The following is a 12,842-nucleotide window of genomic DNA, read 5'->3' on the forward strand; positions in this document are numbered from 1 at the left end:
TTTTACAATGTGTAGGTACATCCTTCCCGCTTGTTTTCAAACTTAGTTCAACCTGTTCCCGTGAGTGGCGCCGTCACAACATGTCTTTAAGATGGCTACTACACTTGGCGTTCGTCAGAAGCAACGTGCTGTCATAGAATTCCTGTGCTGTGAAAACGAGACAGTGGGAAACACCCACAATAAGTTGAAAAAGGTGTATGGAGATGCTGCTGTCGATTGCAGTACAGTTAGTCAGTCGGCAAGCAGGTTACGTGATGAAAGTGGGCACGGCAATATTGAGGATTGTCCTAGTAGCGGCAGGCCTCGTACTGCACACACTCCAGACAATGTGCAGAGTGTTAACGAATTGGTAACTGCTGACAGAACGCATCACAGTGAACGAATTGTCACACTACGTTGCGATTCGGGAAGGAAGTGTTTGCAGAATACTGAAAGTGTTGGCGTTAAAAATGGTTTGTGCCAGGTGGGTTCCCAGGATGTTGACAGTGGCTCACAAAGAAACGAAAAAAAAGAACGGTAGGCAGCGAACTTTTTTGGAACAGTACGAGAATGATGGAGATGAATTTCTTGGAAGAATTGTGACAGGTGATGAAACATGGCTCCATCATTTTTCACCAGAGACGAAGAGGCAATCAATGGAGTGGCATCATGCAGATTCAACCAAGAAATAAATTCAAAACCACACCTTCTGCTTACAAAGTTATGGCTACGGTGTTTTTCAGTTCCGAAGGACTCTTCTTGTGGACATGATGCCAAGTAGAACCACCATAAATTCTGATGCATATGAGACGACACTGAAGAAGCTTCAAGCTCGACTGAGTTGTGTTCGACCACATCGGCAAAAGCAGGATATTTTGCTGTTGCACGACAATGCACGGCCACATGTCAGTCAAAAAGCCGAGGAAGCGATCACAAAATTCGGATGGACAACACTGAAACACCTGCCCTACAGTCCTGACCTGGCTCCATGTGACTATCATCTCTTTGGGAAACTGAAAGATTCTCTTCGTGGAACAAGGTTTGAAGATGATGACTCCCTTGTACACGCTGCCAGACAGTGGCTCCAACAGGTTGGTCCAGAATTTTACCGTGCAGGTATACAGGCGCTGGTTCCAAGATGGCGTAAGGCAGTTGAGAGGGATGGAAATTATGTGGAGAAATGAAAATATTGTATCTACACACTGTAAAACTTTCAAACACGTAGAATAAAAGATGGATTAAAAAAAAAATAGTGTGCATTTCTTTTGGAGTGATCCTCATACGTCGCATCTACCAATTTCCGTGCCATTCGCATTATCACTTCGTGGTGCATCTTTTTCTTTGTCTTGGGGTCTATAATAATACCATCTTTCCGTCTATGCTTGTTACGGTTATTTGCAACTAACAAAGTATATTGTGAGTTTTTATCAAACGCGTGGATGCATGCCTCGCTCACTTTACCCGTGCCTCACGGATTCAATGCACCATGTGTCGTCGTTTTTCATGTCCTCCTTCCTCCGTCCGTCATGCTTTATTTCGCTGCCTAGGTAACAGAATTCCTTACATTCATCTATTTCGTGATCACCAGTCCTGATGTCAAGTTTCTCGCTGTTCTCATTTGGGCCACTTATCATTGCTTTCGTCTTCAATTAACTTTCAATCCACATTCTGTACTCATTAGGCTGTTCATTCCATTCAGCAGATCGTCACTTGCACTGGGGATAGCAATGCCATGAGCAAATCTTAACATTGATGTCCTTTCACCTTGAATTTTAATTCCCCTCTTTAACCTTTCTTTTATTATGTAAGTACTGTGTGGCGGCCAGCAAGTGAACACGGCAGAAAAGGCTTGAACAGCATGGGTACGTCGCTTGGATATGATGCCTGCTCTGTTTCTCTTGTGAATATGCAATGTTTGTTTCGCTTGCTTGGGAGTTGTACAGTGTCAAGCATTTAAACTGCATTGGGTTACTGGCGCTGGCGCTCAATCACACAAGATGAATGTGCTCTTTACAAACTGTGGCTCTTTATCAGTAGTTGAGACAGGTGTTATCTCGTGCTGCCTGTTGGACGGCCGTCACTGTACGTTAACTCAAGAACATTCAGCAGTTTCAGTTGCTTCTGAGATTCATTTTGATCGATATACAGTTTGTTGGGCCCTTTAAGTTGTGTGATTAGAGTTATACGAGTAGTTGTTAACTTGATATTTAAACTGTATGCTACTGTTACTGTTATCGAGTTAACGGAGTGTCGGCGCCACGTTACTTCCTTAACTTCCTTATTGCCTTAATCTTATTTAATAAATTACTTCCTAAGTAATGGTCTTTTGTATTGTTTAAATTACTGTACATTTGGGAGGGGGGGGGGGGGGGCATTAGGCGATTATAAAATTTTTGAGGGATGGTATTTGTATTCTTTTATATGATTTTACATTTTGGGGGCTTTTTATGGGCTTATTGTAAAATTACAATTCTGTTGGTCACCCCTCGTTTCAGTATTCATATTGAGCAATGTTGTTACGCACACCTCTCGAACCCGGCACTACCGATTCCTCTACCGTACATTATCGCGTCTTTCGAATATGACGACTTCTTTATACTAGTACCTTTAAAAACTAATGCCACTGATGGAACTATTTTTGTTTTCCCTTGCAAGCCTTGAAGTCCAGTTCTGTGCAACAAAGGCCGTGAAAGTTTTCACAAAGCAGTTTTTTGTTAGTTTTTTTCCTTGACGTAATGACACATTTAAACATATCATCAGTGTGATATTTATCGTGTGCACGTCGTCTTCTTTCGCAGCTATTTGAGTCTCATTCCGCTCAACGTTGTGGCCCTCCTTTCGTCGTTTGCTCAGGTTTTAAAAATTAGCTTAAGTGTCGAGTCACCTTTTTCTTCAGGTCTGTCACTCCTTTCCGCTTCTCATCGCCAAAAAATATAACAGCGGTCATTGAGACTAAGGCCCTTTTCGCGATTATTTTCTGTGCTTGCTCTCCGAAGTAACAAACCGCATTACTTTGAACTGAAACATGGATGTACACTGCGAAAGTGGAAGAGGAAACGCAGTGACACTGCACTGGCTGAATGGGGAATGTGTTAGTTCAGCAGTTACAAAATCGAGTCAAAATGACAAAGAATTTGGCAGAATGAGCCCACTTATCTGTATGACACTGCACTACCTCTCCCTTGGATGCATGCACTGATTCGGTTCGGAAGGTGACATGCAGCCGTTGTGCCCTCTCCTGAATCACGTTGGCCTATAACAGTTGTAAGTGGTCCTTTATATCCTAGATACTGGCTTTCGGACGGAACTGACTTCCGAGCCGGTCCCGTCCATGTTCAATTGGGAACAGATCTGAGTTTTTGGCTGACCATGAGAGTACCTCGCATCATGCAGATGGTTCATAGAGAGACGCGCCATGTGTGAACGAGCTTTGTCCTGCTGAAAAATTGCTTCATGATAGTGTCACATGTGAAGTAACACGTGGTGACACAGGCTGTTCTTGATGTACAACTGTGACCGCAAGAGTTCCGTCAATCAATACCAGTCGGGAGCTGAATTCATCCCGATAGCTCCCCACACCTCGACGCCAGGAGTACACAGCTTTGTTTCTCCAAAACACGGGATGTATGGAAACTCCTCCCGGGTAGCCGCCAAAGTTGATGGTGGTCATCTGGGGTAGTGCAGAACAGCGACTCATCGTTGAACACGTCACAACGCCATTCATGGGTAGTCCATGCTTCCCAGTCATGGTACAACTACAAACGCAGCTCTTTGTATAGTGGTGTTAATGGAATCCTACGAATAGGCTGGTAATTCCCTTGCTAGGCTGTTGCTACTCACCGTTGGATGACACGGAATGTTGCTCATAATCCATTACTTGTTCTCAGGGTGTCACAGATGTAGAGGAGTTATCACGTATTTTGTTCGTAATACGGCGATTCTTCCTTTGGTGGTCAGACTTGGTCGACAAGAACCTTGATGGCTTGTATCCCTGTCCTCATGTTCCCGTGGAGTCCAGCACAGGCCACTGTAGCAGGATTCCATCAGTTGGCCAAATGGAGATCCACCATGAGGCCCCTTCCATCTCTTTTACTTGCTGATAACGATGTCTCATACGAGTATGCAGTATCTCCGTGTCCTTCAGAGTCATCACTCATCTGACGCTGTTCACGTCATTTATACAGGGTGACTCAACCTAAGGCTTGCGCCGCAAACATTTCGATATTGGGAGGCTTCATTGATATCTGGATTTCACAGATTGGAATGATAGGCTGGGGCCTGCCTACCCAGCCCATACAGTGTTACGAGTTTCCAATGTGTAGTTACTTACAAAAGATCCATATATTTCATTGGAACAATGTCCATTGACCGTACCACAACGGAAGTAGATTAAATCAGAACGTCATTGGTGTTCGTTGCAGGAGTCTGGGTGCATGTAGTTTACGAAATATCGTAGTTTGCACACTGTGAACACCGACAGTGGTTTGTTCCGTGTTGTAGTACGAACGAAGGTGAATTCCACATAGGTGCATGTCTGCAGTCTTACGTCTCCGAAGTTCTGTTGTTAAACAGGACATTACCTGCGCCAAGCGAAAAACAAAGGTGAATATAGTACATCTGTGGCATCAGACACTTAAAGAACCAATGCACACTCAAAACCTATACTCAAAATGACCACCCCCTGCGTCAATACAAGCTTGCAGAGTGCAACCCAACACTTGCTGCACACCTTCTACACTGAAGCGCCAAAGAAACTGGTATAGGCATGCATATTCAAATACAGATATATGTTAACAGGCAGAATACGGCGCTGCGGTCGGCAACGCCTATATAAGACAACAAGCATCTGGCGCAGTTGTTAGATCGGTTACTGCGGCTACAATGGCAGGTTACCAAGATTTAAGTGAGTTTGAACGTGGTGTTACAGTCGGCGCACGAGCGATGAGACACAGCATCTTCGAGGTAACGATGAAGTGGTGATTTTCCCGCACGACCATTTCACAAGTGTACCGTGCATATCACGAATTTGGTAAAACACCAAATCTCCGACATCGCTGTGGTCGGAAAAAGACCCTGCAAGAACGGGACCAACGATGACTGAAGAGACTCGCTCAACGTGACAGAAGTGCAACCCTTCCGCAAATTGCTGCAGATTTCAATGCTGGGTCACCAGTAATTGTCAGCGAGCGAACCATTAAACGAAACATCATCGATATGAGCTTTCCGAGCGGAAGGCCCATTCGTGTACCCTTGATGACTGCAACATCCAGAGCGTTACTCACCTCCTGGGCGCGTCAGTACCGACATCGGACTGTTGATGATTGGAAACATGTTGCCTGGTTTCACGAATCTCATTTCAAATTGTATTGAGCGCATGGACGTGTAGGGGTATTGAGACAACCTCGTGAACACATGGACCCTGCATCTCAGCAGGCTGGTGGAGGCTCTGTAATGGTGTGGAGCGTGTGCAGTTGAAATGATATGGGACCCGTAATACGTCTAGCTACGACTCTGACAGGTGACACGTACATAAGCACCCTGTCTGATCATCTGCATCCATTCATGTCCATTGTGCATTTCGACGGATTTCCGCAATTCCAGCAGGACAATGCGACACACCACACGTCCGGAACTGATACAGAGTGGGTTCAGGAACGGAGATGCCTTGCAACGTGCTGTTCGGAAGAGATCTCCACACCCTCCTCCCCCTCCCCCCCCCCCCTTGTACTCTTACGGATTTGTGGGCGGCCCTGCAGGATTCATGGGTGTCAATTGCCTCCAGCACTGCTTCCGACGTTAGTCGAGTCCAAGCCACGTCGTGTTGCGGCACTTCTGCGTGCCCGCGGAGCCCTATGCGATATTAGGTAGGTATAACAGTTTCTTTGGCTCTTCAGTGCAGCATTTCAGAGGAAACTGCAGCGCAGGGGGCAGTAATACGCCGTTTCGTATCAAGTGTAATTGTTTGAAGAGGTTGACCACGGTGACATGTGTTAGGATATCTTTCGGCGTACACTGTGCACGAACGACCCTCATGCTTCCTACATTCACCATAAACCATGTGCATGTGCACTTTTTTTGCATTGGGAAATACCATCTTCAAAGCACGTCACTGCTTCCACTATCATAAAATACGTGACAGTACCGCTGCAATGCAATCGCAGTGTACACACAACAAATGCAAACAAACTTAACATTGTTCCATGGTATCCGGTAGATGGTGTACAACAAACAGCTGTCGGTGTCTACGATGTTCACATCACGATAACTCGTAAACTACTTGCACTAGCTTCCTGCAACAGACACCACTGACATTTTCATTTACGCTACTTTTAGGATTTTACTGTCAGCAGGCATTGCCCCATCTAAAAATTTGTAACTGTTGTAAAAAACTGGACTTTTGTCACCGTATCAAAATCTGTGTATTAGGCTGCAAATACGCTCCATTGCCTACAATTCAGTTCTGCGAAAACTAACGATAGTATCTTCTATATCCGAAACGTAGGCTGCACAAGTGTTAGATGATTCACTGTGTATACCACACTAGACCTAACAACAGTAATCACAATCAAAGCTAATGCACTCTGGTCGCCGTTCTACCTGTCATAGTGAATGGTAATTTCAGTGTTTCAGATACCTGCCAATTGTGTGTACTTGTATGAAGTTGCATGATCTGACCATGTCTTCTGGATGCTTGACATTTTTTGTCAGCCAGCATATTTATTGATGTGACCAAGTTAGTTCTCGCGATGCCTGGGTCTGCCATTCGCCCTTTCGAGTTACAGAGCGCCATAAAACTGCAGTGCCGATGACAAGAAGTTCTTTGTAACGCATCTGAAAAAGGATAATAAAATTGACTGATAGCAAGTTTATGATGATGGTCATTTTCTCTGAAGGAAAACCACGCAGAAAGATTAAAACTGATTTTTTTTCTTTATAGATGGCGTAACTTTCATTATTCCAGCTAGAGGCGAGGCAGACAAGTTCGTTATAAGCATGTATCGTGACGTGGTGCTGATGACGTGGAATGGGGAGAGCAGCGAGCCAGCTGCTCTGGAAGTGATCGCGACGGTGCACGACGAGGACGGAAGTCGGGACAACAGGATCAACGACGCCAAGGCGGACGCTGCCGGCACTCTCTGGGCAGGTAAATACTATCATATCGGCCTACTTCGTTTCGCAGTCGTTACAGAAAGTTAATAACTCTTGGAATCTTCTAGAAGTCTGTCAGTGAGTGACTGAGTTAACTGCAGTGAAATATCGGCGAGAATAACAACAAAATGGCCGCCATCAGTGTTACCACGACATCATTAGTCAGAAACGAAAATAAACAGTGTCAAGTGGTGCTGTCAGACCAAACCACCGCCTGTCGCACCGTTCATTCTCCTTGTAACTGCCGGTAACTGCCCTTAAGAGGAGACGTTCATGAAAAACACACACTATCCAAAAGACGCACCACAGCCACAGTTTTTAAGATACGAAGGTCAAATTTTGTACCATTCTTTGCGTGAAATTAACACGTTTACTGTTAAGTTTATTGGATTATATATATTTAACATTTTTACGGTATGTAAAAAATTTATTTCAAAAAAATAATATGTACCTCTTTCACAAAATTTATTCAATAATTTCCTACAAAACTTCCTGTTTAATTTCCTTCCATACAGTTAGCTTCTCTCATGAGGTTTTTTGAATGTATCGAGTAAGAGAATTTTAATGATTTCTTTAGTTGTAATTCTGTAAATATAAGATATATAATATGTGATTCTTGAGTTTCTCCCGGCGTATTTGATAATCAAAATATCCACGGGTATGCTGCCGGTCTATAGTGTCCAACGGGCACAATATTTCGGCGATCATACATGTCGCCATCATCAGGTGAACTGACGGACTGAGCTCCTGTGAACGTGCCGGCACGGAGATCCGTACGCTATGGCTGCTCAGAGGGAACTGGGTTCGGTCGCGGCGGCGGCCGATTTAAACACCCTCCGCCCGCGGCGCGCTCCCTTCGCCGTCCGCGCCCCGCGCCACGGTCGCGCGGTGGAACAGATTGCGACGGCGTCTGAGATGACGTCGGTGTGATGGCTCTGTCCGCCGTGGTCGTCACAACTATACGTTTGCTCGATTTACTCTTGATTAACCCGATCGCTGGTTCCCAAGCCTTGCTAAGATTATAGCCACAGTCACGGTTTATGAGGTCGTCATTGGTGCGAATTTCGATGGCCTCTCTAACAACGCTGTCCCAGTATCTCGACGTCTGTACCAGAATCCTCGTGCGGTCATACTGCATGGCGTGATTTTCCGACAAACAATGTTCAGCGACCGCCGACTTGCTCGGATACATCAGTCGAGTGTGCCTCTGGTGTTCACGGCATCGATCCTCGACGGTACGCATCGTCTGACCAATATACGACTTGCCACATTGACACGGAATCTGGTACACGCCGGCCTTCCTCAAACCAAGGTCCTCTTTGGCGCTCCCCACCAGTGCACGAGTTTTATTTGGAGGACAAAACACAGTTCCGACCCGGTGTTTCTTAAGAATGCGGGCGATTTTCCCCGAGAGTGCTCCTGTGTATTGAATAAATGCAGTGCCTACCTCCTCCCTCGTGACTTCATCCATCTCAACAGGTTGTGCTGCAGTGGTTGGGCGGAGAGCACGTTGAATCTGCCACTCTGAGTACCCATTTTTTCGAAATACTGCGAACTGTATTTCGGAAAAAATGGGTACTCAGAGTGGCAGATTTGTACTCAGGAACCTCTTTCCGTTCAAGGCTTCTCTTTTGATTTCTTATTTTCTGCCTTTGTTCTCTTACCAGGTCTTCAGCCGACATTTCATTTGCAGAGAGGCACAGTAAATCTATTTTTCTTAAGATGTTTTGAGTGAAATTTCCTATTTTAGAGCCTGTTTTCTCTAATACCTTCGCCCCCCCCCCCCACATTCTTATCTTCCAGATAGTCGACGAGGATTATCCCTTGCGAATCCCAAAAGACAGTCGCCATAACCTCTCCGGCCGAAGGAATGGTCTTTGCCTTTTTTGGTGCAGATTCTCCCTTGGCAACCCATTGTTTACAATCTTATTTGGTCTCAGGAGTGTAATAATGGATCCATGTTTCATCCACGTGACGAAACGACGCTTAAAGTCCTGCGGATTCTTCCTGAACAGCTACAAACCATCCTAGCAACACTTCACACGATTCCGTTTTTGGTCAAGCGTGAGCAATCGCAGAACCCATCTTGCGGATAGCTTTCTCATGTCCAAATGTTTATGCAGAATATTATGTACCCGTTCATTTGAGATGTCCACAGCACTAGCAATCTCACCCACCTTAACACTACTGTCATCCATCACCATATAATGGATTTTATCAATGATTTCTGGAGTTGTAACCTCCATAGGGCGTCCAGAACGTTCAGCAGCATTTGTGCCCATATGGCCACTCCAAAAATTTTTAAACCACTTATAAACTTTTGCAATCGAAGGTGCAGAGTCACCGTAATGTTCATCAAGCTTCTCTTCAGTCTCCTGAGGCGTTTTGTCTTTCATAAAGTAATGTTTAATCACCCAACGAAATTCTTTTTCGTCCATTTTTTTTTTTTTTTTTTTTGGCAATCACTCGATTTTCTTGATTCACACGAATGCTAAACACAAAGAAATAGACCAGTATGGTGTGCGCTCTTTCCAAAGATGCTACTAACTAAACATGACCTCGATACGCGCCGATGGTGCCATCTCTCGGACTTTGCACGGACTTTTCAAATGCCCCTCGTAGTTGTGCTGATTCACTGAGCCTTTTTGGATGATGTGGTCACCCAGGGAATGCCACGAAACTTTCTCCAGATCATAACGCTCACTCCTTCGATCCTGACCCTTTGCTTTCTGACATTTATGCGGTACACGCCAATGACCAGCTGTTCCATGGAGCATAATACGTGATTCATCTGGAAAGGTCACGTGTCGCCATTCAGTGGACGTGCAATTGTGGTACAGGTGTGCGTAACCTGGCCTTCATCGCCGATGAAGAGCGGTTAGCATGGGTGCGTTAACCAGGCGCCTCGTGTGCAGGCCAACAACCAGCAACGTTCGCTGAACGGTGGTTGAGGACGCAGCGTTGGACCGTTTGGGTGGTCAGTTGGTGAACAGTTGTGCGTATACTCGCCGGTACATGTCTCCACAGCTGTCATTGACCCCTGTCTTCTATGGCCTTTGATGCACCGTAATTGTTAGTTGTCTCGGTGCCAGTTTCAGATGGGGTCATTTTGCCATGTACGGTATGCTTTGACCATGGCAGCACGCGAACTATTGACAAACTTTGCCGATTCCACCCTTGGCCCGAAAGCCAATGATCATGCCCTTTTGGACAGATAAATCGCTCCCTTGCTGCCATACAACGACTGCTCTGTTTACCACGTCGACTCGCTTTATGTATTCTGCACTTCTGATGCTGCCACTTACCGTCTGTGAGTCGTTATTACACGATGAAGTCGAAAATAGCCCTTGGTCTCATTAATATAACTCGACGGCGTGTACGTATATTAAGATTTTGTGAGTGTATATTCTTTTGTGCCCCCCTTAAGGTTTCTGTTATTTTTGCGTTGCGTGAGCTTATTTTCCTTAATTTTTACGTTATTATCTGGGGTGTTAAGGCATTCGGAAAATTGAGCCCGAATTGCTAGTTTGTTTGGTCGGTCTCGCGGTAGCGTGCTCGCTTCTCGGCGGGGTCAGGGATTTTTCCTGCCCCGAGATGACTGGGTGTTGTTGTGTCGTCTTCATCATCATCATTCATCCCAATTACGGTCGGAGGAAGGCAACGGCAAACCACCTCCATTAGGACCTTGCCTAATAAGGCGGTGCGGGTCTCCCGCATCGTTCCCCTACGCTCTGTAAAGAAGCATAGGACTTCATTTCATTTCATGGGTTCTTTTAGCTGTGCAGTTCACACTGTTAATAAAATTAAATTACAGTCGGCTACAGACCACAATTTGCACAACTCCCAGCCAACAGGGCCGTCCGCTGTGACCGAGCGGTTCTAGGCGCTTCAGTCCGGAACCGCGCTGCTGCTACGGTCGCAGGTTAGAATGGTTCAAATGGCTCTGAGCACTATGGGACTTAACAGCTGTGGTCATCAGTCCCCTAGAACTTAAAACAAACCTAACTAACCTAATGACACTGCGATCGTAGCAGTCGCGCTGTTCCGGACTGAAGTGCCTAGAACCGCTCGGCCACCGCGGCCGGCCGCAGGTTCGAATCCTGCCTCCGGCATGAATGTGTGTGATGTCCTTAGGTTAGTTACGTTCAAGTAGTTCTAATTTCTAGGGGACTGATGACCTCAGATGTTAAGTCCCATAGTGCTTAGTGCCGGTCCCACTGAAATTCTGCACCGAAGTTGAACGTGCCTGCAGTAACTGTGGACCGAGTTTAAGAGGTTTCAGCACCACCTGTATTTAGCACGCGGACAGCTTCACACATTGAAGAGCCAAAGAAACTGGTACACCCGACTTATAACGCGTAGGGTCCCCGCGAACACTCAGAAGTGCCGCAGCGCGACGTAGCATGGACTCGATTAGTGCCTGAAGGTACGGAACTGACACGATGAATCCTGCAGGGTTGTCCATAAATCCGTAAGAGTACGAGGGGGATGAAATCTCTTCTCAAAATGTCTCTGAGCACTATGGGACTTAACATCTTAGGTCATCAGTCCCCTAGAACTTCGAACTAACCTAAGGACATCACACACATCCATGCCCGAGGCAGGATTCGAACCTGCGACCGTAGTAGTCCCGCGGTTCCGGACTGCAGCGCCTAGAACCGCACGGCCACCGCGGCCGGCATCTCTTCTCAATAGCACGTTGCAAGGCATCCCATATATGCTCGATAACGTTCATGTCTGTGGAGTTTGGTGGCCATCTGAAGTGTTTAAACTCAGAAGAGTGTTCCTGGAGCCATTCTGTAGCAATTCTGGAAGTATGGGGCGTCGCATTGTCCTGCTGGAATTGCCCAAGTCCGTCGGAATGCACAATGGACTTGAATGAAAGCTTTACGCCTCGCCTGGGCCCGTCAGCACCGACATTTGACTTGATGACTGGAAACGTGTTGCCTGGTCGGACGAGTCTCGTTTCAAACTGTATCAAGCGGGTGCACGTGTACAGAGACAACCGCATGAATCCCTGGACCCTGCATGTCAGCAGGGGACTGTTCATCCTGGCGGAGACCATGTAATGGTGTGGGGCGTTTGCAGTTGGAGTGATATGGGACCCTGATACTTCTCTGACAAGTGACACAAACGTAAGCATCCTCTCTGATCACCTGAATCCATTGTTCATTCCGACGGACTAGGGAAATTCCAGCAGAACAATGCGACACCCCATACATCCTGACTTGCTACCGAGCGGCTCCAATAACACTCTTCTGAGTTAAAACACATCCCCTGCCCAGCAAACTCCCGAGACATTAACATTATTGAGCATATCTGGGATGCCTTCCAACTTGCTGTTCAGGAGAGATTTCCATTCCCACGTACTCTTACAAATTTATGGACAGCCCTGCAAGCTTCATGGTGTCACTTCCCTTCAGCACTACTGCAGACATTAGTCGAATCCATGCCACTTCGTGTTGCGCCACTTCTGCCTGTTCGGGTGTGTCCTACAGGATACTAGACAGGCGTACCAGCTTCTTTGGCCGTTCAGTATATTTACTGGCCAACCGGCCTCTCCCCTGGCCTACCATTTCAGTGTTACAGCTTGTGAGGCACAGCAGCTCTACAGCCAGCAGCACAGCTCATCGCCCCGACTCACAGCACTGAGCAGGTGGGCTGTTGATGCCTCTAGCCGGTGCCACCTAGATAAAGGCGACCCATGCGCTGAA

General features: G+C 46.4%; 1 protein-coding gene across 1 annotated transcript in view; it reads left to right on the forward strand.

Annotated features, from left to right (window-relative positions):
• Nucleotides 1–12,842, forward strand: part of LOC124607470 (regucalcin-like) — a 64,564-nt gene that overhangs the window by 14,738 nt on the left and 36,984 nt on the right. Inside the window, exon 2 of the mRNA XM_047139865.1 lies at nucleotides 6,917–7,123. Coding sequence (XP_046995821.1) covers nucleotides 6,917–7,123 — 207 coding nt within the window. The remainder of the gene's footprint in view (nucleotides 1–6,916; nucleotides 7,124–12,842) is intronic.

This window comes from Schistocerca americana, chromosome 1 (genome assembly GCF_021461395.2).
Source record: "Schistocerca americana isolate TAMUIC-IGC-003095 chromosome 1, iqSchAmer2.1, whole genome shotgun sequence".
Classification (NCBI taxonomy): domain Eukaryota; kingdom Metazoa; phylum Arthropoda; class Insecta; order Orthoptera; family Acrididae; genus Schistocerca; species Schistocerca americana.